Source organism: Rhineura floridana, chromosome 2 (genome assembly GCF_030035675.1).
Source record: "Rhineura floridana isolate rRhiFlo1 chromosome 2, rRhiFlo1.hap2, whole genome shotgun sequence".
Taxonomy (NCBI): domain Eukaryota; kingdom Metazoa; phylum Chordata; class Lepidosauria; order Squamata; family Rhineuridae; genus Rhineura; species Rhineura floridana.
The window spans coordinates 173,883,843-173,909,065 of NC_084481.1; the positions used below are offsets into that span (position 1 = coordinate 173,883,843).

The 25,223-nt window shown below is 41.3% G+C and overlaps 1 protein-coding gene across 6 annotated transcripts in view; it reads left to right on the forward strand.

The window, feature by feature from the left end:
• LOC133377431 (formin-like) overlaps nt 1-25,223 on the forward strand; it is a 234,409-nt gene that overhangs the window by 86,545 nt on the left and 122,641 nt on the right. For all 6 annotated transcript variants that reach the window (XR_009760707.1, XM_061611483.1, XM_061611487.1 and 3 more), the window contains exons 5-6: nt 2,246-2,396; nt 17,068-17,155. Coding sequence is in view for 5 of the 6 variants with exons in the window: in XM_061611483.1 (XP_061467467.1) it covers nt 2,246-2,396; nt 17,068-17,155 (239 nt within the window). In the remaining variant the exon portion in view is untranslated. The remainder of the gene's footprint in view (nt 1-2,245; nt 2,397-17,067; nt 17,156-25,223) is intronic.

Sequence of the window (25,223 nt, forward strand, 5' to 3'; positions counted from 1 at the left end):
CATATAATTGTAAACTGTGCACAATATTTCAAGATCAACTGAAGTAAAAAGAGGTTACATTGCAGAAATATGAGAAATACCCAAGTCATTTTTTTTAAATGTTAGAATATATATATGTATATATATTTAGAATGGTTTGTTGCTATGGAGTAGTCTTTTTCAAAAGTCCTGTAATCTGTCAAACATTCTTGTTCAGAACTATACCCTATCTTGTACACAAATAGAGTAATAGGATTTGACATTAAGTAGTCTGATCCGGTGACAATCTGCCATTAGAATAGCACATATGATCATCCTTAAGGGCCCCAAACACAGTAGGGGGACACTTGCATTCCAGCAACCTGTAGCACTGCTTTCTGTCTGTTGTGGAAGCACCTTAACAATTGTTATATATCCCTCAGTAAATCAGTCAGTGCAGCCCAAACTTCATTCTGTATCTAAACATGGTGCCAGAGCCGACACCACCGGGGTGGCCAAGTTGAGCCATGGCCGAGGGCCCCTGGAGCTCCTTCTTAGGATAGAACAGTGATGTTCCCACTTTGAGATCCGCAGCAGCATCAGGTTGCAGGACTCAGCAACCCAACGTTTATGTGGATTGCAAAGCGGAAGCTCCCATGGACCATCATGGACCCCCCACCCCCTGATAAAGGCGGCACAGGGCTTATATAAGCCTGCCCGCCCCACCTACCTGTCGTGTCAGCACAGTAGCACACGGACGCTGTCTACTATGCACGCAGGTCTGCCATCACCCAAGATGGCAACAGGGGCCTAGTTATGCCTGGTGCCGGCCCTGCATGGTGCAATGTTAAAAGTAGCATTTAGAATGTTTTCCTCATCTGCATTTTTAATCAGTTTTGCTGCAAAGTTTACCAAATCCAATATTTTCATTTCTGAATATATTTTATTCTTTGCTTTTTGATTCTTTATGGAAATTCAGCAAGGGATTGTAGTTTATGTCAGGTCTGGAAAAAGACTGGAGATTTGATGTGAAAAGACAGGTAGGAATGAAATGCCACGTGAATGACACCTGCTGGAGGAAAAATGTCAGCTGCTAGACCAGAGATAATTTTCTTCTTAGGAGTCTGTAGTTTCAAAAGAAAAGCACTTTAATTCTGAAGATTTCCTTTCCTACTAAATACAAGGTTGTTTTAAATTATAGATTTCAACATTCAGTGGTAATACTAATTGTGATACTAATATTAAGGAGGGAGTGTGGAAGATGCTGCAAATATTTGGCTAGATTGTGTTTATTTATTTATTTATTAAATTTCTATACCGCCCCATAGTCGAAGCTCTCTGGGCGGTGCACAACAGTCAACATCAAAATACAATAGGTCACATATAAACAGATTTAAAAGTTTTTAAAACTTTAAAAATATAAAAATTCCCAGAAGAATCAAGACAATTTTCAACACATACTAAAATGCTAAAATGCCTGGGAAAAGAGGAAAGTTTTAACCTGGCGCCGAAAAGATAGTAATGTTGGCGCCAGGCGTACCTCATCCGGGAGATTGTTCCATAATTCGGGGGCCACCACTGAGAAGGCCCTTTTTCTTGTTACCATCCTCCGAGCTTCCCTATGGGTAGGTACCCGGAGGAGGGTCTTCGATGTAGAGCGTAGTGTACGGGAAGGTTCATATCGGGGGAGGCGTTCCACCAGATATTGTGGTCCTGCACCGTATAAGGCTTTATAGGTCAAAACCAGCACTTTGAACCTGGCCTGGAAACATATAGGCAGCCAATGCAAGCGAGCCAGGATCTTTGTTATATGATCGGAGCGCCTAGTCCCCGTTATCAATCTGGCCGCTGCATTTTGTGCTTGCCTAGAATACAGTACTAGTCAGATTACCAAGGAAGTCTGTAAATAACTTAAAATGATCTAGATCTGACATGAATAATAGACATTCTATCTATGTTGAGATGCAGAGTGTATGTAACAATAAGAAAACTGTACTGAATATACTAGCCTTCCCCAACCTGGTGCCTTCCAGATGTTGTGGGACTCAAACTCCCCCCAGCCCCAACCACCATAGCCAAAAATCAGGGATGATTAAAGTTGGAGTCCAACAATATCTAGAGGGCATCTAGAGCTGTTGAGCAGTTTATAACGGTTTGGATATGGAACTTCTTTTCTAACTAGATCGATGTACTAAACATTGATGGGATTTTAAGTATGCTGTAAAGTAAACCTGTAGTTTTAAAAGAGACATTGTGAGAATTTTATTTTGTTTTTTTCTGATTTTAGCCAAAATTCATCACCAACTCTGTGGGATTCATTAGAAGAACCTGATATATGTGATACCAGTGAATTTGAATGCTTATTCTCCAAAGAAACAGCTCAGGAAAAGAAAAAGCCATTAGCAGAGTCTTATGAAAAGAAAACAAAAGCCAAAAAGGTATTTCTGCATTGCAGCCTTAATCTTTTTTTAGAACCATGTTTTCATTGGTTTTGTTGCCTTATTTTTGGACTATAGTTTTTCTTGAAAACCAGTATATAGATTTATTTTAAAAAATCTATACACTTTGGCATTCAGTTATTCATCAGGTATCATATAATAGAGTCAATGTTTTACGCAGCAGTCATGCTGCCACGGCGCACTGATTGTATACTGTCATTTCCCATCACACACACATAAAGTGTGAATGATCGACATTCAACCATAAACACTCATATATGTTGGGGAGCTGTAACCAAACAGGGCTCACAGGTGCAAACTAATGGATGTTTAGGAAACATGCCTGCCATTCACATTTTGTGGCGAGAAACATGAGTGTTATGTAGGGTTGTCAGGCTCAGGGCCTGAGACTGATCGTGTATCTTTAGGAGAAGAGAAAGTCAGCCAAGTGCAGGTGTCCTTGCAACTCTGTAATGGGAAAAACCACAAGGGGGAATTCTCCCTTCCCCCTGACAACTTTTAAAGATACAGAAGACCTCTTGGTTGCCAGGCCCGGCCTCCAAGAAATCTTCTGTATCTTTAAAAGTTGTGCAGAGGGAAGGGAGAATTCCACCTTGTGGTTTTTCCCATTACATTGTTGTAAGAACACCTGCACTTGGCTGACTTTCTCTTCTCCTAAAGATACACGATCAGTCTCAGGCCCTGAACCTGGCAACCCTAGTGTTATGCCAGAGTATCTGTGGCAAAGAGGATTGTTGCCTAATGTGTGGAATGAAAAATACATAAAGATAACCTAGATAGTAGGATTTTTACATTCAAATTGTCACAGTATTATTTAGCTTTTTCTATATCAGTCAATTATCTGTGATTCTTATGGATACTAACATTCACCAAAGTGATGTCATTATATTTTCTTCTGACAAAGAGAAGGGGTAAATGTCACGTAATTTGTGTCATCTGCATGATGTAAATAAGATTCCACCAATCACTTTTGTTTTTTTAGTGCAATGATTATCATATCAAAGAAAGGGGAAAAAACTCACTGAAGATAATGGCTTTTCTGTTATCCATTATCTCTAACTGGCTTCGTGTAATTATTAGCACATGTTTTCATTTACAATGGGTGTCAAAATTTTTGAATGAGGAGCAGTTTTTAAAAGAAGATATATCTGTCAGCATATTTCTGCCTGTTTTGTAATTGTAAGATAATAATGATTGCAACATTTTGTGGTCCTTGCAAAGATGGTTTCACAATTCTGGGTCACACAATTCTGGGGCAGAATGTTATAATAATGTAACCAGACCTAAATATATTTACATATCATTAAGACTAGTGTTGACTTATATAATCAGGTTATATGTTTTAGTGGAATCTAAAGTTAAGGATTGTTGATGAATAATAATACAGTAATATTGTTACTTCTTAGTTTGAAAATCCCCATTCCTAAACATACTACACATTGCTTTCAGTGGAACTAGCAATAGGTCAATTCATGCTATGTATTAGGGTTGCCAGGTTCCTGGCCTGAGACTGATCCTGTATCTTTAGAAGAAGAGAAAGTCAGCCAAGTGCAGGTGTCCTTGCAACTCTGTAATGGGAAAACCATAAGGTGGAATTCTCCCTTCCCCCTACACAACTTTTAAAGATACAGAAGACCCCTTGGAGGCTGGGCCTGGCAATGCCCTGTCGTGGATCAGCATCAGCTGGACAACCCTTGGTGGTGGCAGCACCAGCAAAACCTCTCCTGCCAATCGTAGGGTCCAAGATGGTTGATAACTGGGGAAGGCTCTCTTTTAGATACTTGGGTTCCAAGCCATTTAGGGCTTTATATTCTATAGGAGAAATAGGAAGGAAGGAGTGTAATTTTTAAAAATTTTACTTTAATAGCATAGGTGGGAAGGAGGGAGTGTTATTTTTGATTTTTTACTTTTAGGGCTAACATGTCTAAGGCCAGCACTGGCTGTGACAATCCTTATGCTTGTACAAGGAAAAAAATAAAAGCATGGAGTAGCAGCATTTACATTCTTGATGCAGGCTCTGAAGATACTGCATCCATTTCATTGGTATATTTAGTAACCAAAGAAGAGACAGACAGTTCACTGCCATACCTGTTGCTTAGACATATTCTGCCAGCAGGCATATAATTATTATCAACTGGCAACAGCTAGGAAATTGGCTGCTTATATACTACTGTAATCTGTGCACAAAATGCATATTTCTGGGAGCTCAAAAGATATTTCACTAGCTGGAGCCAGATGGAACAATCTGGACTTTGCCAACCTTATTTTAGTGCATACCTGCTGAATTTGTGATCCCCCAAGATAAAAGCTGTTTCGCAACAATGCGTTAGGAATTCCATTCTTTGCAGTTCCAAGAAAGCAACCTATATGGCTGGTGGGCTGCATTCGGCTTGGTGGGTACAGAGACAAGAAGCGGGGAGATGACAGTGATGTATAAAACTGTGCATGGTGTCGGAAAAAGGATAGAGATATATTTTTCTCCATCTGCATCATCAGGCAAGGGGAAGTGCAGTGCATAGTGAAATTATGGCAAGGGTCACCAATCTTTTTGGACCAAAGAGCATGTTTCAAATTTTGAGAGAGCACTGGAGACACAGGCTACAAATGGCTGCCATGGGGTCATGGCATAATGCAAAATGGCTGTCATGGAGGCATGGAATAACACAAAATTAGACAGTGGTCAAGGTGAACCTTTTCCCATAATTGTATTTCCATACTAGGAAAGGCTTGACCTGTTCAATTTCTGCCTGCCATATAGCTGTTAAAGGCACAAGAGCCTTGTTTTCCCCCAGTCCCAACCCTAAACCAAAGCCTAAGCTGCCATCCTGTACCCCTTGCCTGTAAGCACGGCTGGCCTCTAGGGGTGGTGAGCTGGGTGGTTGCCCAGCTGAAGGGGGCCTAGCTGAGCTGAAAGGAGTGCACCAAGCTGAGCTCAGTGACTGTGTTTCTTTTCTTTTGTGTGTGTGTACTGTCTGCAGGGAGCTAGCATGGCACAAGCCAAGTGTCTAACTTTTTTCCCCCAAGGCTGTCTTGGGAACCAAATGCTCAGTTATAAGATGGGGGATACTTGGCTCAGCAATAAGACATGTGAGAAGGATCTTGCAATTGTCATTGATCACAAGCTGAATATGAACCAACAGTGTGATGTGGCTGCAAAAAAGGCAAATGCTATTTTAGGCTGCATTAATAGAAGTATCGTTTTCAAATCACGTGAAGTAGTAGTTCCCCTCTATTCAGCACTGGTTAGGCCTCATCTTGAGTACTGCATCCAATTCTGGTCTCTGCACTTCAGGAAGGATGCAGACAAACTGCAACAGGTTCAGAGGAGGACAACAAGCATGATCGGGACTGGAAACAAAGCCCTATGAGGAGAGACTGAAAGAACTGGGCATGTTTAGCCTGGAGAAGACCGAGGGGAGATATGATAGCACTCTTCAACTACATGAAAGGTTGTCACATAGAGGAGGGCCAGGATCTCTTCTTAATCGTCCCAGAGTGCAGGACACAGAATAATGGGCTTAAGTTGCAGGAAGCCAGATTTTGACTGAACATCAGGAAAAACTTTGTAACTGTTAGAGCCCTACGATAATGGAACCAATTACTTAGAGAGGTATTGGGCTCTCCAACACTGGATGCATTCAAGAGGCAGCTGGACAGTCATCTGTTGGGAATGCATTGATTTGGATTCCTGCATTGAGCAGGGGGTTGGACTTGGTGGCCTTGTAGGCCCCTTCCAACTCTACTATTCTATGATTCTATGACTAACCATAAAAAAATATTCTTCCTTCAGTTAACTTTAAAGTATGTGCTTTCTCAGTTTCCACTTTGATGTCATTTGTGCTAAGTAAAAATCAGTGGGACACAGCTTTACTTTGAGGCAACATTACCAAGCACTTAGCACTTCAAATACTATAAGCACTAGGGTTGCCAGGTTCCTGGCCTGAGACTGATCCTGTATCTTTAGGAGAAGAGAAAGTCAGCCAAGTGCAGGTGTTCTTGCAACTGTGTAATGGAAAAAACCAAAAGGTGGAATCCTCCCTTCCCCCTGCAAAATTTTAAAGGTACAGAAGAGCTCTTGGTTGCCAGGCCCAGTGGGGTTGCTTTAATAGTGAGAAGTGATTTGGAAAAACAGTTAGGAGCTACAACGCAGGGTCTGAGTGAATGATATCAATGAAATTAAACGGAAAACCTATTAACATAACCATCATCCAAGTCTACGCTCCAACGGCAAACGCAGAAGAAGAAGAATTGGAGAAATTTTATACAGAAGTACAGGAGGAAGTTGATTACACACCCAAACAAGATGTTCTGATAATCATGGGGGACTGGAGTGCAAAAGTAGGGAACAGAGAAGAACTAGGAATTGTGGGGAAATGGGGCTTAGGAGACAGAAATGAAGCAGGAGAAAGAGTTATTGAATTCTGAGAAGCCAATAATTTGTTTCTTGCGAACATATTTTTTGAGCAACCGAGAAGACGACTGTACACGTGGACATCACCAGATAGTCAGTATAGGAATCAAATTGATTATATAATTGGTAACAGAAGATGGAGAAGTTCCATACTTTCTGCAAAAACAAGACCAGGAGCAGACTGTGGTACAGATCATGAACTGGTCATATCGAAAATCAGAGTAAAGCTAAAGAAGAACAATAAGCAATCATAATGCCAAAATACAATTTAAATAACATCGCAGAAGAATATAAAGATCAAATAAGGAACAGATTTGAGGCTCTAAACATAGTTGACAGAGAACCAGAAGAACTATGGAGTGAAGCAAGAGACATTATCAGGGAAGAATGCAAAACGACAATACCTCTAGTTAAAAAGAGAGAAAGACCTCAATGGATGACTGAAGAAACTCTTAAAATGGTTAAAGAGAGAAGGAAGGCAAAAGCAAAAGGCGATAGAAACACAGTCAGAACCCTAAATGCAACAATACAGTGACTGATACATAGGGACAAAGAGAACTATTACAATAGTTATTGTATAGAAATAGGACAACAAAAAGGGAAGAACAAGAGCCCTATTCCAAAAGATTAGAGAAATGAAAGGGAAATTTAAACCACGAGTAGGGATGTTGAATAATCAAGAGGGGAACACACTGACTAACCGAGATTAAATAAAAGGAAGGTGGAAGCAATACACTGAAGAACTCTATAAAAGAGATGACAGGATGACAGATTCATTCATGGAGGAACCATATGATGAAGAACCAGGAATTTTAGAATGTGAGGTGCTGCTCTTAAAATTCTTGGAAGAAATAAATCACCAGGAACAGATGGCATACCAATAGAGTTGCTACAAGCTACTGAGACTGAATCTGTCGAAATTTTGATACAAATTTGTCAAGAAATATGGAAAACTAAACAATGGCCCACAGACTGGAAGCGTTCAATATATATCCCAATTCCAACGAAAGGGGATCCCAGGGAATGTAGTAATTATCGAACTATTGCCTTAATATCCCATGCAAGTAAAGTAATGCTCAAGATACTACAACAAAGGCTCTTACCATATATGGAGCGAGAAATGCCAGACGTCCAAGCTGGATTTAGAAAGGGAAGAGGCACCAGAGATCATATCGCAAACATTCATTGGATAATGGAACGGAGCAAGGAATTTCAGAAGAAAATCCCCCTGTGCTTTATAGATTACAGCAAAGCCTCTGACTGTGTAGATCATGAGAAACTATGGGATGCTTTAAAAGTAATGGGGGTGCCACAGCATCTGATTGTCCTGATGTGCAACCTATACTCTGGACAAGAGGCTACTGTAAAGACAGAATATGAAGAAACCGACTGGTTCTCAGTCGGAATGGGTGTGAGACAGGGGTGTATTTTATCACCCTATTTGTTTAATCTGTACGCAGAACATATCATACAGAAAGCAGGATTGGACCAAGATGAAGGAGGTGTGAAAATTGGAGGGAGAAATATCAATAGTTTAAGATATGCAGACGATACCATACTACTAGCAGAAACCAGTAATGTTTTGAAACGAATGCTGATGAAAATTAAAGAGGAAAGCACAAAAGCAGGACTACAGCTGAATGTCAAGATGACTAAAGTAATGACAACAGAAGATTTATGTAACTTTAAAGTTGACAATGAGGACATTGAACTTGTCAAGGATTATCAATACCTTGGCACAGTCATTAACCAAAATGGAGGCTATAGTCAAGAAATCAGAAGAAGGCTAGGACTGGGGAGGGCAGCTATGAGAGAACTAGAAAAGGTACTCAAATGCAAAGATGTATCACTGAACACCAAAGTCGGGATCATTCAGACCATGGTATTCCCGATCTCTATGTATGGATGTGAAAGTTGAACAGTGAAAAAAGAGGATAAGAGAAAAATCAACTCATTTGAAATGTGGTGTTGGAGGAGAGCTTTGCGCATACCATGGACTGCGAAAAAGACAAATAATTGGGTGTTAGAACAAATTAAACCAGAACTATCCCTAGAAGCTAAAATGATGAAACTGAGGTTACCCTACTTTGGACACATAATGAGAAGACCTGATTCACTAGAAAAGACCATAATGCTGGGAAAAACAGCAGAAAGTAGAGAAAGAGGAAGGCCAAACAAGAGATGGATTGATTCCATAAAGGAAGCCACAGACCTGAACGTACAAGATCTGAGCAGGGCGGTTCACAACAGATGCTCTTGGAGGTCACTGATTCCTAGGGTCTCCATAAGTCGTAATCAACTTGAAGGCACATAACAACAAAAAAGTCTGTGCATGCAATAATTCTCACATGTGGCCCTCAGTTTTGTACACACTTATACAGGTCCTTGTAGATCCTCTGTGGTGCAGAGTGGTAAGCGGCGGTAACGCAGCTGAAGCTCTGCTCACGGCCGGAGTTCGATTCCAACGGAAGGAGGAAGTCGAATCTCCGGTAAAAGGGGTCGAGGTCCACTCAGCCTTCCATCCATCCGTGGTCGGTAAAATGAGTACCTGGCATACGCTGGGGGGTAAAGAAAGGCCAGGGAAGGAACTGGCAATCCCACCCCATATATACTGTCTGCCTAGTAAACATCGCAAGACATCACCCTAAGAGTCGGAAACGACTCGCACTAGAAGTGCGGGGACACCTTTACGTTTTTATGGAGCAGCAGCAGGACCCCCAACATCACACCTGCACTAGATCCCATAAACCCTCTGGGTGACCCTGCAAACCTGACCGCAAGGGGAGTGCCACAGGAACTCCTCACCCACGGTGTTATTTATCCTAAGGCTAGACCTGCCTGTAATTAAGCACTATTAAACACAGAGAGACTTACTTGTGAGTGGAATACCACTGTACTGTAAGTTAACTTTACAGTGAACGAGTCCCTGGTCTTTAGCTCCTGCAAAGCAGTAGACATGCCTAAGCCTCTTTGCAAAGTTTTCATAAGTTCCTTTTAGGAGGAGGCAGATTTTTTTAACATTCACCTGCAATTATTGTGTAGTAGTATTTGCAGAAAATAACTACCTACTCTCAGGCAAGCTCAGCACAGGAAAGATGCATCCTAGTTGCTAGGGAAAAAGAGCAAACTATGGAGATTTGAAGGACTTCACAAAAAAGAAAAGAGAAAGACTGAGGCAGGAAAAGTGTACTAAGAGGGAGGGCAAAACAGCAGCTCATTACGACCCCAGAGATTCTTATTGCCTAGTGTCCAAACAACTCCCTTATCAGTCACAGCTGTGGTATCATTCATTGACTAATAACACTGACAGGCAGAAGCAGCCAGAATGGCTCATTTCAGAGAAATTGCTTAGAAGGGTACCTGCACATTTTGCTCCATAACCTTCCTTCTAAAAGGGCTAGAGACTTACCTTTTTAAAACAATGAAAGCTCAGGTTCTGGGCTGTCTGCCAGGGGTGCCATTGAAGTCCTTCATGGGCACCATGATATATACAGGCAATAGGTTGGCAACCTGATTTTCATATTTGTTGTACTGATTTTAGATTGTTCTTATTTTATATGTTCTTATTGTGTTATATTGTGTATTTTATTGTATTCTCCGTGTTCACCGCCCAGAGAGCTATTGCTAGTCGGGCAGTATAAAAGTCTAATAAATAATAATAATAATAATAATAATAATAACCTCTGAACTATGGAATTCACTATCACTTAGTGATATCTGCAAACTTAAAAGGGGATTAGGCCATGAAGGATAAGTCTATCAGTACAATGATGACTGTACCTCCAGTATCAGAGGTAAAATGCATCAGATTCAGTAGTGGATAACATGGGGGATGGTGGCATTTACCTGACCTCCAGTAAGGAAGCCACAGACCTGAACTTACAAGATCTGAACAGGGTGTTTATAACAGATGCTATTGGAGGTCGCTGATTCATAGGGTCGCCATAAGTTGTAATAGACTTTAACGCATATAACAACAACCAGTCAATCACACCATTGCTGCTTTCTGGAAGGTAGAAGGGGAGGGGAGGGATGAAGTAATGGCAAGGTGTGTTTAGTGCAAACGCTGCACTAGCAGAGTCAATCCTATACTCCTGTCAATGCATTTGCACTGTGCCAGCCTCACTACCTCTTTGCCCCTTCCCCTCTACCTCTCAGTTAGCTGCTGCAATGCAACCGACCAGAGGTCAGGTGAGGGCCAGTGCCCCACCACACCATCTGCTAGTGCTCTGAATACCAATTCCTAGGAATTACAAGGTGATAGTGCTATACACTTGTTCCCTGGTTCCCACAAACATCTGGTTTACCACTGTGAGAACAGAATGCTGGACTAGATAGGCCCTTAGTCTGATGCAGCAGGGCTCTTCTTGTGTTCTTAAGGGCCTGATTTAGTGACCTTATAACAATTGTGTAGCTTGAGGAGTGATGGCCATAGTCATTTTGCAAAATAAATGTAGGGTTCTATGATGCACAAGTGAAGCCTGTTATTGTTATTGTTGTGTGCATATTGTTTTTAATGTATGCTGCTATGCTCTCCTTAGGAAAGAAGAGCAGGATATAAAATCCTTAAAGAAATACTTTAAAAAACTGAAATCTCACTGATATCAGTGGGAAAAAGTTAAATGCATAATTAATGCTCCCACTTAAATCAGTAAGTCTTAAAGTGCCTAACTTGGGGCAAATTACACATTACAATAAACGCTGCTGTTTCCTCCCAAATAAAAGCATGCTTTTCGGAGGAAAAAGCAGTTGTGGGGCTCTGACCTGGGATGAGTTCATAATCCAGATTGGAGGCCTGAAGTAATTTCCAGCCCAAAATCACTCCTATGGCTGTTTTTTGTCTCTGAAGCCAAATAGCACAGGGGGAACGGGGCAGGGGGAATTGACTTCCCTGATTTCAGCAGATTTTCTTCCTGCTCCTACTACCCCTTTAAAATTGACCATGATCTGAGAATGTTAGATTATCAGGTAAAATGCCCTGGAAAAAATATTTTCTTTTTCTGAACTTGATTGTATTATGAGTTTTCATTTCCCAAATTAACCTTTGCTAATTATTCGGGTGACCTTGGGCCAGTCACTACCTCTTAGCCTCAGAGGGAGGCAGTGGTAAACCCCCTCTGAATACCGCTTACCATGAAAACCCTATTCATAGGGTCACCTATAAGTCGGAATCGACTTGAAGGCAGTCCACACACACACAATTATTCATTTAATCATTTAGCATTACTGTTTATGGGTGTTACTTATGACCATTAGTATGTAAAAACTTGAGAAGATGATTCCTGAGAGAATTTATGGGAATAAACTCCCTTTATCTCCCTGGTAATTCCATCTCTGTTGGTGAACTACCAGTATAAAGAGGAACTTAGAAACTTGAACTGGTCCACAAAGCATCAACCAGATTACTGGCTGGGATTCTGTTTAGAACTAGATATGAAATGGACTGCCTTCAAGTCGATCCCGGTTTATGGCGACCCTATGAATAGGGTTTTCATGGTAAGTGGTATTCAGAGGTGGTTTACCATTGCCTCCCTCTGAGGCTGAGAGGCAGTGACTGGCCCAAGGTCACCCAGTGAGCTTCATGGCTGTGTGGGGATTTGAACCCTGGTCTCCCAGGTCGTAGTCCAGCACCTTAACCACTACACCACACTGGCTGTCAACTATAACCCCTGTTTTAAAACAGCTGCATTGGTTGTCAATTCATTTCTGGGCTTACAGTTTGTTTCAAGGTGGTCACATAAAGAAGCCCTAAATGACTTAACCCCAAATACCTGAAAGACTGCCTGCTTCCCTACAAACATCTCAGGTGGTAAGATTGGCAGAGGGGGCCCTTTTAGTAGTTCCACTACTGACAGAAATTCAGGTAATGGCAGCCTGGGAGAGAGCAGAATTAAGTTGTGGGATTCTGTCCTCATAGAGGTGTACCTGGCACCTGCATTATACAGTTTCTGTCATATGCTGAAGGCTTACCTGTTTACCCTGGCCTTGGACACTTGAGAGATAGATATTTTAGGACCCACTCTGTTATTTTAACTGAAATTTGTTTAAAATTTATCTTATTGTGTTTAAAGTACTGTAACCTGCCTTGGGATCTTGCAGTGAAGGGTGGGAAATTGAAATTAATAAATAAACAAATACTCATGTATTTGTCAGCCTTATAAACAAATATTATAGCCACAAGTATTAAAAGTACAAAACTTTATGTGCCACTGCAATGAACAAACACTGAATATTTTGTTCATAATGAACACCAAATACATTTTGACCATCAGCTGGTCTTCAGTGGTCTGGTATCACAAGAATAACAATTTCACACAGGCTTATATCTGTAATTCCCTGCCTCTCAGCCCATCTACCTAATATAATGAAACAACAATGGTGTGAAAGTGGTGCTGCTACTTAACAGCCATTCCCATATCTATATCAAAGGCAAAAATAACAAGCAATTAAGATATTTGCAGGCCAACAGTCCCAAGCTGTAAGGACACCCCAGTAAGTGTTTAGATACCTCTCAAGGCTCACAGGCAACCAATGTCTATGTGGGCCTTTAATCTCTTTGCTAACAATCATTTTGGTATCCAGGGTGAAAAACTGTAGCCATACAGGAGTTGTGATTATTTTGCTCAGATTATTTCAGGTAGCTAGAGCCTACTTTGGTCATCTGTAATTGTGACCACATGTACCTCTTCCCATAAAAGGCTATAAATTTAAAGCTTGTTTTATTCTGAAGGGAGCCTTTATTATTTTTAAATTATGCGATATTAAAGGTATTCACAGTTTAAAATAAGATACTTTAGTGGGAAAGTTGTGTGAGGTAGCCTGATCATATCTTTAGAGCATACCTACAAATGTGGTAGTTTCAAATGTCATGTTGCCTGTATGAGGTATCGTCTGGAAAGGTTTTACCTCAAACTAGGCATCCCTAATGGGGTTTACGACAGCCTATGAATTTTTCTCTGAAAAGGGTCAGTCTGAGGGTCAGTGAATGCTATACAAATTGCACTCTACTTAAGCCTATAATTACCCCTATTAGAAGTTAATCTGCTGCCAAGTTCATCAAATAACATGCATAACTTCAAAAATGTCTGTTATAAACTTCCATTTAACTAGTAGATTTTACCTCATGGTAACTTTTCTTCCTACCCTAAATTTTTTTTTAAAAGTAGATAAGACTGAAAAATCCATAAATTATACCAGCTATTTTGTAGGCAAAAGTTCAGAAAACTGTAGAGGATTTATTGGACTTTTATTCTAAGAATTAAAACTGGACACATTACAGCCAGTGTTAAGTAGATTTAAATCCCTTTGGCATTGGTTCCAGACTAAGTTGGTTGAACTTAAATCCCGTTGAAATCAGTGGGACCAGTTATGACTCAAGTTAAGTGCCATTAATTTCAATGGGAACTAAATTAAACTAATTAAGACTGCAGTCTCATACTCATTTAATCGGGAGTAAGTCTCATTGGATTCAATGAAATTCACTTCTACATAGACATGTATACAGTAATGTAATGCCAAATTTGGAAGTGCAAGGTCCCTTCCTGATAGTCACACCATGGTCCGCACAGCCACACCCCTTCTAAGATTATACAATAAAAGTAGCTTTCAGTCACTTTGTTTGGAGTACTTTCCCTTACTGATGTATTGCAACAATCAGTGCAGATCTCCGTGTGTTGCCTTCAGTCTAGATCTACTATTTTCTGCGCACATACATGAGCAAATATATTAAGATCCTGTGAGGTAAGGAGCTTCCTTTGCTGAGTTTCCCTTCTTGGTTGTCATACTAAGACTCAGAGTAACGACATTTGAGCAGAGCTTAAGTTTTAGGAGGAAACTTAAGCATGGAAATTCTTGATGCTTGGTGTTGGCTACGCTACACACGAACACATGCACACACATTCTTAGGCATATTCATCGGCATTTCACTTTACCATGCATGACACCGATATATACAACATCATTAAGACCTGAACCACCATCTGTTGAGCCCCAGTTCCCCCAGGTGGATCAGGGAGAAGTCTCGGAGGAGGAGGAGGAGGTTTTCAAGGACACTGAGGGAGGGTGAGATGTTGACAGCCCGCAAGTTCCCACGGACAGCCCTCCCATCAACGTGGCTCCCACTGCGACTGCAAGCACTCCAACAGAGCCGTTGGCAAGCGATCTGGTGTGCTTGCCAACTCCACCCCCCCAGGATTCCCCGCCTGGCACTTCAAATGCTTCCCCACCAACCTCCCCCCCGAGATTGAGCCAGCACCTAGCGAGCCTTTGCTGTCAGATGAGCAGACGGAGGTTCACCCCCTTTCACCCCGCGCAAGACGACGTGAGAAGCAGGATGGTCAGAAGGTGATACTTCGCAGGAGTCAGAGATTACGGGCTAAGGCCTTCCCTATTTAAGGTGGCGCCCCCTTGATTGGGGTACTGAGACAACTTACACCATACACTGCAGAGAATGTCTAGCTAGCCTAGTTAGGGTCATTAGTGAGTCAGCATAGCTAGGTCTATGAAGCGCACTGCTTTTGATGTAACCGTTACTTTAATAAAATAAGAATTACTTCCAGTCTCGCCTTCGTATTGTGACTTGCACTCTGGGCAGGACACCATCACACACACATACACACTTCCCCTCGCCCACACATTTTTTTTCTCTTGTCTTTCCCTCCTCCTCCCCTACTGCTCCTGGCTTTGGGCTGGAACAGAATCACACATTTTACCCCTCCCCCCTTTTTGATGCTGGATTGAGATTAAGACTCCAATTGGCTCCAATCAGCAGGAAAGGATGCTGGAGATACTGGGACCCTGCTCCCAAAAACGTAAAGGATGTAAGATCCCCGGGACCCAGGACACTCCTACATGTATAGGCCCTGAACATATGAATCTAAATCAAGGCCACCCTTACCAATAGGTCGAGTGAGGCAGTTGCTTTAGGCAACAGATACTGGGGGATGAGAAGTGTTGGAGAAGTGTTGAACAACAAAATTGTGTGTGCCACACAGCCTGCCCTGCACCTCCTAAGATAGGTAGGCACCCATAGCTACAGTGGAGGCACAGTCCTCTTGCCATCATCAAAGTAAGATACAGCTGCCAGTCTAGTAGCCTTCTATATGTGCAACAGGAGGGGGAGGATGCCATTTTATCCTTTACCCTTAGGTAACAAAATGTCTTGAGCCAGCCCTAATCCAAGCCAGAAATTTCAGTGGAAGAGTTAAGCATGTACTTAACTCTTTCCCCTTAAAATTGGTGGAAGGTGTCGAGAGGCAGAGCTGGGGTCCCGGGGAGTTGGGAGAAGAGGATTCAGAAGGATGGCAGAGGGGAGGGGGAGGAACTTCCCCCCTTTGGAGTGAAGACGAAACAGAGGAAATGCCAGTGATAGGGTCGCCTAGCAACGGGGAGCCTGAGAGCTTTGAAGTTTCAGAATCCTCCCTGGACATTCTCACGCCTCCCCTTGTCCGAAGCTCAGAGCAAGAGGGAGGGCTGCCCACAGCAGAAAAGCGGTGAGGCAGTTTACCATCAGCTCCTCCCCTATCCCCCATACTGGAATCGGAAACTTCAGAAGAGGAGGGGCCGATGCTTCCCCCCTCACCGCGCACACATAGACAGCTGAAAAGACAGGAGAGAAGGGGGGGAAGGCGGGCAGTACCTGAGGAGCAGTTAAGGAGGAGCGAAAGGTTGCGCGCCCGTTTGGCCCCTTCTTAAAGAACAGGCGGGAAGCAGCCCCTTGCTCTGTCAACTTTCTCCCAATGCCGCAGGACCTGTATCCCTGTATTGCTTCATGAGAAGACGCAGTCTTTGCTTGGACATTACCCTAATAAAACACGAATTACTTACAACCTCTGGTCTGGTTCCTGAGTCTCATCCTGGGCCTGACAGAAGGGAAAGGTGCTTTCTTTTGACAGTATAGTGCACATTTTATTTTCCTGTTCTGTAGGCTGATAGGCAGTGCCATAAAAATGTATGGAAAACCATTCCAGGTTATACTTTTGCTGGATTTCCATACTGGTTGTAAAGCTCTTGTTACAGGCCTGTTGAATTCATAGAACAGTGCAAGCTTTTCCCCCTCACAGCAATGTGAGTTTTTATATTACCATCTGTTGCCAGCATGAGATATACACATTTTTTTAAAAAAACTTCAAAAGATAAAGAAAAAAGGAAATACATTTAATTTACAGGGTTTTTTATTTTTGCTTGCTTTACATTTCACATTTATTTAGACATGTAAATATGACTACACTTTTCCCCCAGATTATCAAACTGTTGGATGGAAAGAGATCTCAAGCTGTTGGAATTTTGATTTCCAGTTTACATTTGGAGATGAAGGACATACAACAAGGTGAGTGTTACTTGAATCTCTATAGAGACCTTGTGTGTGGACAAGTTTTCACAAGGTAATTACTAATTACTGACATGAATACCTTCAGATTCATATTTTATATCACACATTTTATAGCTATGCAGAACTTTCCTTGTTTTAAATTTTTCAGCTCTAGTTATTAAGAGAAATATTTTCCTTCTTAACATAAGAAGAGCCCTGCTGGACCAGAACAAGGGTCCATCTTGTCCACAAGCACCTAGTTTCCCATAGTGACCAGCCAGCTTCTTCCAGGTAACATGGAATAGGCAATAACTCTGCCCACAGTTGGCTTTCTGCACGTGAAGTTGGAAATCAGAGGCACACTTGCTCTGAACTGAAAGTTCCATTTTGCTATCTAAGTGTACAGTTGTTGCTACTCCCCATTAGCCACTAATTCCTCTAGTCCCCATCTAAAGCTAAGTTAGTGCTCATTGACACATCCTGTGGCAATGAATTTAATAAATTATGTATTATATGAAGAAGTACTTCTTTGTTTGATGTCAGTTCGCTGCCAATCCATTCCATTGAGGGATCCCAAATTGTAGTGCTTTGAGAAGTGGGGGAAAATGCTGTCTATTCTGACTTTCTCTACACCATGCATAACTTTATATATCTCTGCCATAGCTGCCACTTTTTCTTAACTTAAATTTCCTAAATGCTTAGCCTTTTCTCATAGAAAATATGTACATCACTTTGTGCATTTTTAATAATTCCTTGCTTAAGAAAGAATAGGCAATCCTGTCCTAAGATTGCTACAGCTAAAGTGGCAATCTTGTACGGAACAGCAAAACAGCCAGCTCAGGAGCCAACAAACAACCCCTAGAATTAAATGTTTGGGATCTCTAATTGTAAAATGTCATTCCAATGGTTGTTGATACACTGGGACTGGGAGGGATTGGATTCCAGCTACCAATACACAGTATCTAAAAACTTTATGTTCAGTGCTGTCAGCCAGTGGTGGCTCATGGGGAGAGGAGGTGGAGACAGTGGCATCCCACACCACTGCCAGTAATACATTTATTAGGACAGATACTCAGTAGGGCAAAATGGTGGCAGCAAGGTCAGGAGAGCTCCGGGTTGGTGGCAGTGGCAGTCCTGCAGGTGTGTGTGCACCTATCCTAGCATAGTGTTTCATAGGACCAGGCCATGAAACAATCTGCATGTCAAATTTGGAGTTTTAAATAGCAATTTTGATATTTTAATGGAACATACAACTTTTTACAAATAAAAATGCCAATTCCATTTGAAAGTCTATTTATTTATTTATTTACCTAAGTCTCTAAATGGTGTACATAAAAATCATAAAGAGCATATTATGAATAAAATTAGTCATAAAACCAGAATGGAAACCATGGCAGTGTTGTTCTGTATATACTTTAAGTGATTGAAATAAAGTGAAAGAGCTGGGAAGAATTCATATTTCTAGAATATGAATTCTAGAAAACCAGTGTTTAAATAAAACCAGTTGCCCGTTTTGTTCAAGACTCTCTGCTCCGTGTCCTCCATCGCGTCCCCCCCCATCTGTCTGGGGCTGCTGCATGGGGAGAGGAGAGAGAGAGGAAGTTCTGTTGCACAAGGGAAGCCCTTGCTCAAATGGGATGACTTTGATAGATACAACCCAGTATTTATATATTTGTAGCCCATCTGAGACTTGGACTCTACAATTAAGGTTGACAAATTAGTAAAAAAAAGTGTTGGTTTAAAATATACTGGTTTCCTTCCATTTTCCCTCACTACAGTGTTCATGACACAAACTTTAACTCAATTAAGTACATATACCTTATTTTTATTTCCCCATGCTACATGTGGCGGAGCAGTTTCTCTCTGTTAATGTGCTCATTAAGTTCCTTAACATTTTTAGTGCCTCATTTTACAGTACAGAGTTAAGACTGCTGTAGTGCAACAGAGTATAAGAATTGCACAGTTTTACATGTCTTTGCTTCCGGATATTTAAACTGCTCAAGGCTTGTGCTGTAACTGCTAAATAATTTCAACAGAGTGTTGAAATTTCCATGGTAAATGTTGATAGAATAAAGTATTCATAAACATTTGCAAGTAAAAAAGATGTCCCAATACTGTCAACTGTTCTGGGTGAGTACGTTTGAAAAGGGAGGATAATTATATTGAAGTCATAGGGAATTATCTCATCATTTTACATCAGCTGCAACAAATATAAGAAGCTGCCTTATACCAAGTCAGACCACTGACTGGCAGGAACTCTTCAGGGTTTCAAAAGGAAATTTTTCCCAGTCCCACCTGGAGATTCCAGGAATTCAACCTGAAGCCTTCTGCATGCAAAGCATGTCTGTACCACTGACCTACAGCCCCTCCCAAAACTTAGAGATGAACTGTCAACATGTACCTGCATTGACAGAAAAATTAAATTAAAACACAGTGTTGGATCCAGAAATAGACGAGTAAAACTCAACTCATGCAACAAGGTTCTCCTGACTCCTCACCCAGCTACTTTTAAGTACTTTTGCTTATCCCAGTCTACGCCTGTGTTGGAATTGCTTTTTAATATGTTTAATATGTTTTTAAACCTTTTTTAAAAAAAAAAAGATAGATGTTTTTAAACCTTTTAAAAATGTTTTTAAAGATGTTTTGTTTTAATATGTTTTTAATGGTTGTTTTGTTTTAATATGTTTTAAAATCTGTTTTTATGATGTGTTAAAAGAGTTTTTAGTGCTTTTTGTTTGCCGCCTTGGGCTTCTACTGGGAGAAAGTGTGGGATATAAATCTAATAAATAAATAATAATAATAACTAATACTGTCCCCTGCACCCTCCCGCACAAAAAATATTCAATTAAGGTTGAAGGAACTTTTGGAACAGCATTTGATTGGGCATGGGGTGCTGCTGTGGGGCAGGGAATTGGGAAGAACTTGGCCTTTCTGCTTGTGCAAAGACATCTCTGGATCCAAGTCATAGCGCCCAAAGAAATTATTTTTAAATAACCATTGAGGTTACACCAGTGTTTTACAGCTTTTCTGCTGTGAAACCCTATTACATCTGTAGGTGTCCATACAAAACTAGGAAGATGATGAAAGAGAAGCAATAAGGAGAAAATGTAATGCTTCCTAAGGGTGGTGTAGGGTTTTGCCTTGAGAGATTTCTACCTTCAGCCATCTCTAATCCCAATAACTGACATACTTGACAATTTTCGTGTAGTCTAGCAGTGGTAGTATGTGTAGCTCTGTACATCTGGTACACAGATGTTTGAGTTTGCATTTGATTACTAGCTAACAAATTGAGGACTGCCACATTTGTGGGAGGAATCATCCACAGATGTTTCTTAGGAGAGGGTGACGTGCTGTTACTGAAAAAGGTAGATCAGCGCTGTCTGCCAGCCAAAAGGCAACAGTATTGAGTACAGAGAATGCTCTTATAACCTTGTAGTGTGCTTTGAGCACTTCACTTGAAGAAAACCAAAATCTTTCTGTGCCAAATTAAAATAGAGGATGTGTCTTGTAAAAAGTAAATATATATTAGCATGTCATATTGCGTCTTTCCAGCCTGTGCATTCCCAGACCTCTGCCTCCTCATCACTATTATTGACTGAAATCAAAGTGTTTTTCACTTTGTTGACATATGGAATGACCTTGTAGGTCTCCTCATTGGAACGTAATTAATAGCTGTAGGAAATTCTAAAATGCTACTTAGATTTGGAAATTTTTAACAAGTGCTCATTCCAAGGACATCATAGACCATCAGGAATTTGTCAGAATCCTTTCTTTATTGTGTATCCCATCATTCACTCCCACTGAAGTTCATTTGAGACAGAGGCAATGGGGACTTTCACCTCCTCTCCTCCATCGTGTGAATGTCAACAGAAGCTTTGTCAGGGTTCTTCCTTTCAGCACTGCAACTGAGCAGCAGATATACATAATGGCAGATCTTTGATGAAGCCTCTGTTAGGACTTACACTGGTGGCAGTGTTGAGAATAAACAGCCATTTGCCTCCAACTTGGCCCAGAGACATCTTTTAAGGTGCCACAGGACTCTTTGTTGTATAAATAAAGCTATGTGAGCTGCAAATTATCCTGCAGAGTTCCTGTTTTGTTCACACTGCAGTTCCTAGTGGAAAGAATATTCACAATGCTGCCTCCTGAAGTCCATTAACTGGTGACTCTAGGGATATAATCTCTAGTAATTTTTGGAAGAAAGTTATAAAGGACCTCTTGTGGCAGAATGGCAGGAGCAGTGGCTGTAAATAGTGGCCACAACAATTCCTCCATCGTACTTAGAACTCAACAGTCCGCCCAGAATGTGAGCAGGATGGACACAGCAGGCACATGAGAACATAAGAATAGCCTGCTGGCTCATGCCAATGGCCCATCTAGTCCACCATTCTGTTCTCACAGTGGCCAGTCCAATACCTTGCAAGCAGGACCTGACTGCAAGAGCACTCTTCCCTCCTGTGGTTTCCAGCAACTGGTATTCAGAAGCATACAGCCTCTCACTGTAGAGGCAGAGCATAGCCATCATGGCTAGTAGCCTTTGATACCCTTTGACATTAAATATTCATATTGATTTTTAATTGTATTTTATTGCTTTTTATTTTTACATTGTATTTAGTTATATTACAATTTGAATTCCATAGAATTCAACTTGTAATATAATAAAGTACAATATATAAAATACAATATTTAAAAAATAAAAGAAGCAATAAAAATACAATTAAAACCATAGAGCATCTAGCACAGTATATTACAATTGCTACAACAGACTGAAAAATCATTAAGTGGTCTGCCAAGACCCTCAGCAATTTTTAAGTGATCCATGGGGGGGGTGAAGTTTGGAAACCACTGCTATATAGTGAAACTATAGTGAATTTTGTATTGAGACTCTCTTCCCTAGCTTATGAAAGAGCTTTGGATAATTCTGTCATTCTGCTAGTTAAAGAAGACACTTGATAATTTATGCAACAACTATAGTGCAATAACAAGATAAGATCACGAACATCCGCCGGGACCTTGACTCCAATATTGTAGCAGTTGATCCTAATGAGGTGTCCAGAGCACAGTCTTGTCCTGTTTTATTGGATGAATTTCAGTTGGTACAGCTCGAGGATGTGGACAAGGTGCTTGGACCACATCTGCTCTGGATCCTTGCCCCTCGTGGCTAATAAAAGCTAGCAGAAATGGAACAGCCAGATGGGCCAAGGAGGTGATCAATGCCTCTTTATGAGAGGGAGTGGTACCACTCTGTCTGAAACAAGCGGTGGTGAAACCGCTCCTAAAAAAACCCTCCTTGGACCCTGAAAACCTTGACAACTATAGACCGGTAGCAAATGTTCCATTCCTGGGCAAGGTTTTAGAGTGTGTGGTCGCTCGCCAGCTCCAGGCTCTCCTGGATGAAACTGATTATCTGGATCCATTTCAATCGGGCTTTCGGCCGGGGTTTGGTACAGAAACAGCCTTGGTCGCCCTGTATGATGACCTCTGTCGGGAGAAAGACAGAGGGAGTGTAACTCTGTTGGTTCTCCTGGACCTCTCAGCGGCTTTTGATACCATCGACCATGGTATCCTTCTGGGGCGACTTGCGGACTTGGGAGTTGGAGGCACTGCTTGGCAGTGGCTGTGCTCCTACCTTGAGAATCGTCTCCAGAAGTTGGTGCTTGGGGAGCATTACTCGAATCCCTGGGTACTCCAATATGGGGTCCCGCAGGGTTTGGTTCTGTCCCCCATGCTTTTTAATATCTATATGAAGCCGCTGGGTGAGGTCATAAGGAGATTTGGAGTGCGTTTCCAGCAATATGCTGATGATACGCAGCTCTACTCCTTTTCATCTTCTTCAGGTGAGGCTGTTGATGTACTAAACCACTGCCTGGCCGCGATAATGGACTGGATGAGAGCTAATAAACTGAGACTCAATCCTGACAAGACTGAGATGCTGTTGGTGGGGGAGCTCTCTGCCCAGATGGTTGATGTCCGACCTACCCTAGATGGGGTTACACTCCCCCTAAAGGAGCAAGTCCGTAGTTTGGGGGTCTTATTAGATCCGCTCCTGTCACTGGAGGCTCAGGTAGCCTCGGTGGCACGGAATGCGTTCTACCAGCTTTGGCTGGTAGCCCAACTACAACCCTATCTGGACAGGGAGCACCTTGCCACAGTTATCCATGCTCTGGTAACCTCTAGATTGGACTACTGTAATTCACTCTACGTAGGGTTACCTCTGAAGACGGTTCGGAAACTTCAGCTAGTGCAGAATGCTGCGGCCAGAGTTCTTACCGGGACTAAAAAATATGATCATATAACTCCTGTCCTGGCCCAGCTGCACTGGCTACCAGTATGTTTCCGGGCCAGATTCAAAGTGTTGGTTCTTACCTATAAAGCCCTTAACGGCATTGGACCGCAATACCTGGTGGAACGCCTCTCCCGCTATGTACCAGCACGTTCACTGCGCCTGACGTCGAAGGCCCTTCTCCGGGTTCCAACGCATATGGAGGCCCGGAGAGTAATAACTAGAGCTAGGGCCTTCTCGGTGGTGGCCCCCAAGTTATGGAATGCCCTCCCTGATGAGATACGCCTGGCGCCTTCTTTGTTATCTTTTCGGCGCCAGGTAAAGACCTACCTCTTTGCCCAGGCATTTTAAATTCTACTTTAATTTGTCTTTGTCTTAATTTTGTTTATATATATATTTTTATACTGTATTGTTTTCATGTTTATTTGTGTTTTAACCTGTTTTTATCTTTTGTACACCGCCCTGAGAGCTTGTTGCTATAGGGCGGTTTAAAAATGTAATTAAATAAATAAATTAAATAAATAAATAAACATGATAAATAAGGTACTGCTGGCTTTGGTAACAGATTATTGTATGCAGAAATTAAAAACTGTGTTACTTCCATATAGTATATAACTTTTCTGAAAGGTAGGTGTGTGTTGCTGTCCATATAATACAGGACAAGCTCTAATATACAACTCAGAAGTTGGGAAACAATTTCCTTTAAACGTTATTTCCTTTGTTCTGGATAATTTGAAGCATATGGTATTTGTGCATCTGCCTATGGGCACCAAGCCTGAAGTGGTTAGGTTAACATGAGTTGCCCGAGTCTTTTGCTCATGATTTCATGCAGCAGTTGAGCTTTCCTAACCTTCTAAGCCCACATATATACCCAGACTGCTTTTCTGCCTCATAAATCTTATAGCATTTTTACATGACAGTCAAATAGTAGAAGGAACTTTTGGAAGAGCTTGTGTGTCAACATATCTGAAATAAACAGGCCAGATTAGTTAAACAATACAGGATTTACCAACATAACTTTTGACTAATTGGATCAGGGGTACAGATTTCATTGAAAAAAATGTTTCTGTCTGGTACCAAATAGTTCTGCCATTCTAGGGTATAAAACACAAGCTGATTTGATAGCCAGTGTGGTGTAGTGGTTATAGTGCTGGGCTAGGATTTGGAAAACCCAGGTTCAAATCCCCACTCAGCCATGAAGCTCACTGTGGGATCTTGGGCCAATCATCACCTCTCAGCCTAACCTACCTTACAGGGTTATTTTGATGATAAAATAGGGAGGGGGAGAACCATGTATGCCACCTTGAACCCCTTAGACTTAGAGGAAAGACATGATGATGATGATAATGATGATGATTCTGTTGAAATTACTGCTTAGCATATTTGCTGTTATCAGATTTTTGGAAGCTGCCAATCTCATCTTAATTTAGAGGAATCTTTAGAGTTAAATCGTTAAGAATGCCTACAGTTTTATGTATTTTCAAATTAATTCATAAAATGTCTTAAATCTTGTTCTATCCCTTTGTTCACACTGTTTGAATGAAAAAAGAGGGGTGGAAAAATAGTGACATTTTAGATATAAAGTATCTCTTTTTATTAAGTTTTTGTTTTTAGTTTGTTATTCCAGTACTGCTGTATTCTTGTGTAATGCAGTTAGCAAGGATTTTTATGTGTGGCACTTTGGTTGAATGCAATGCATCATGCTGATCTGTTTTTTGTCCCGGCTGATGGTTATTATATATTAATGGGCACAATACTGCACTAATTATCCTTACGTATATAAATTCTTGTTGTAAGCAGACA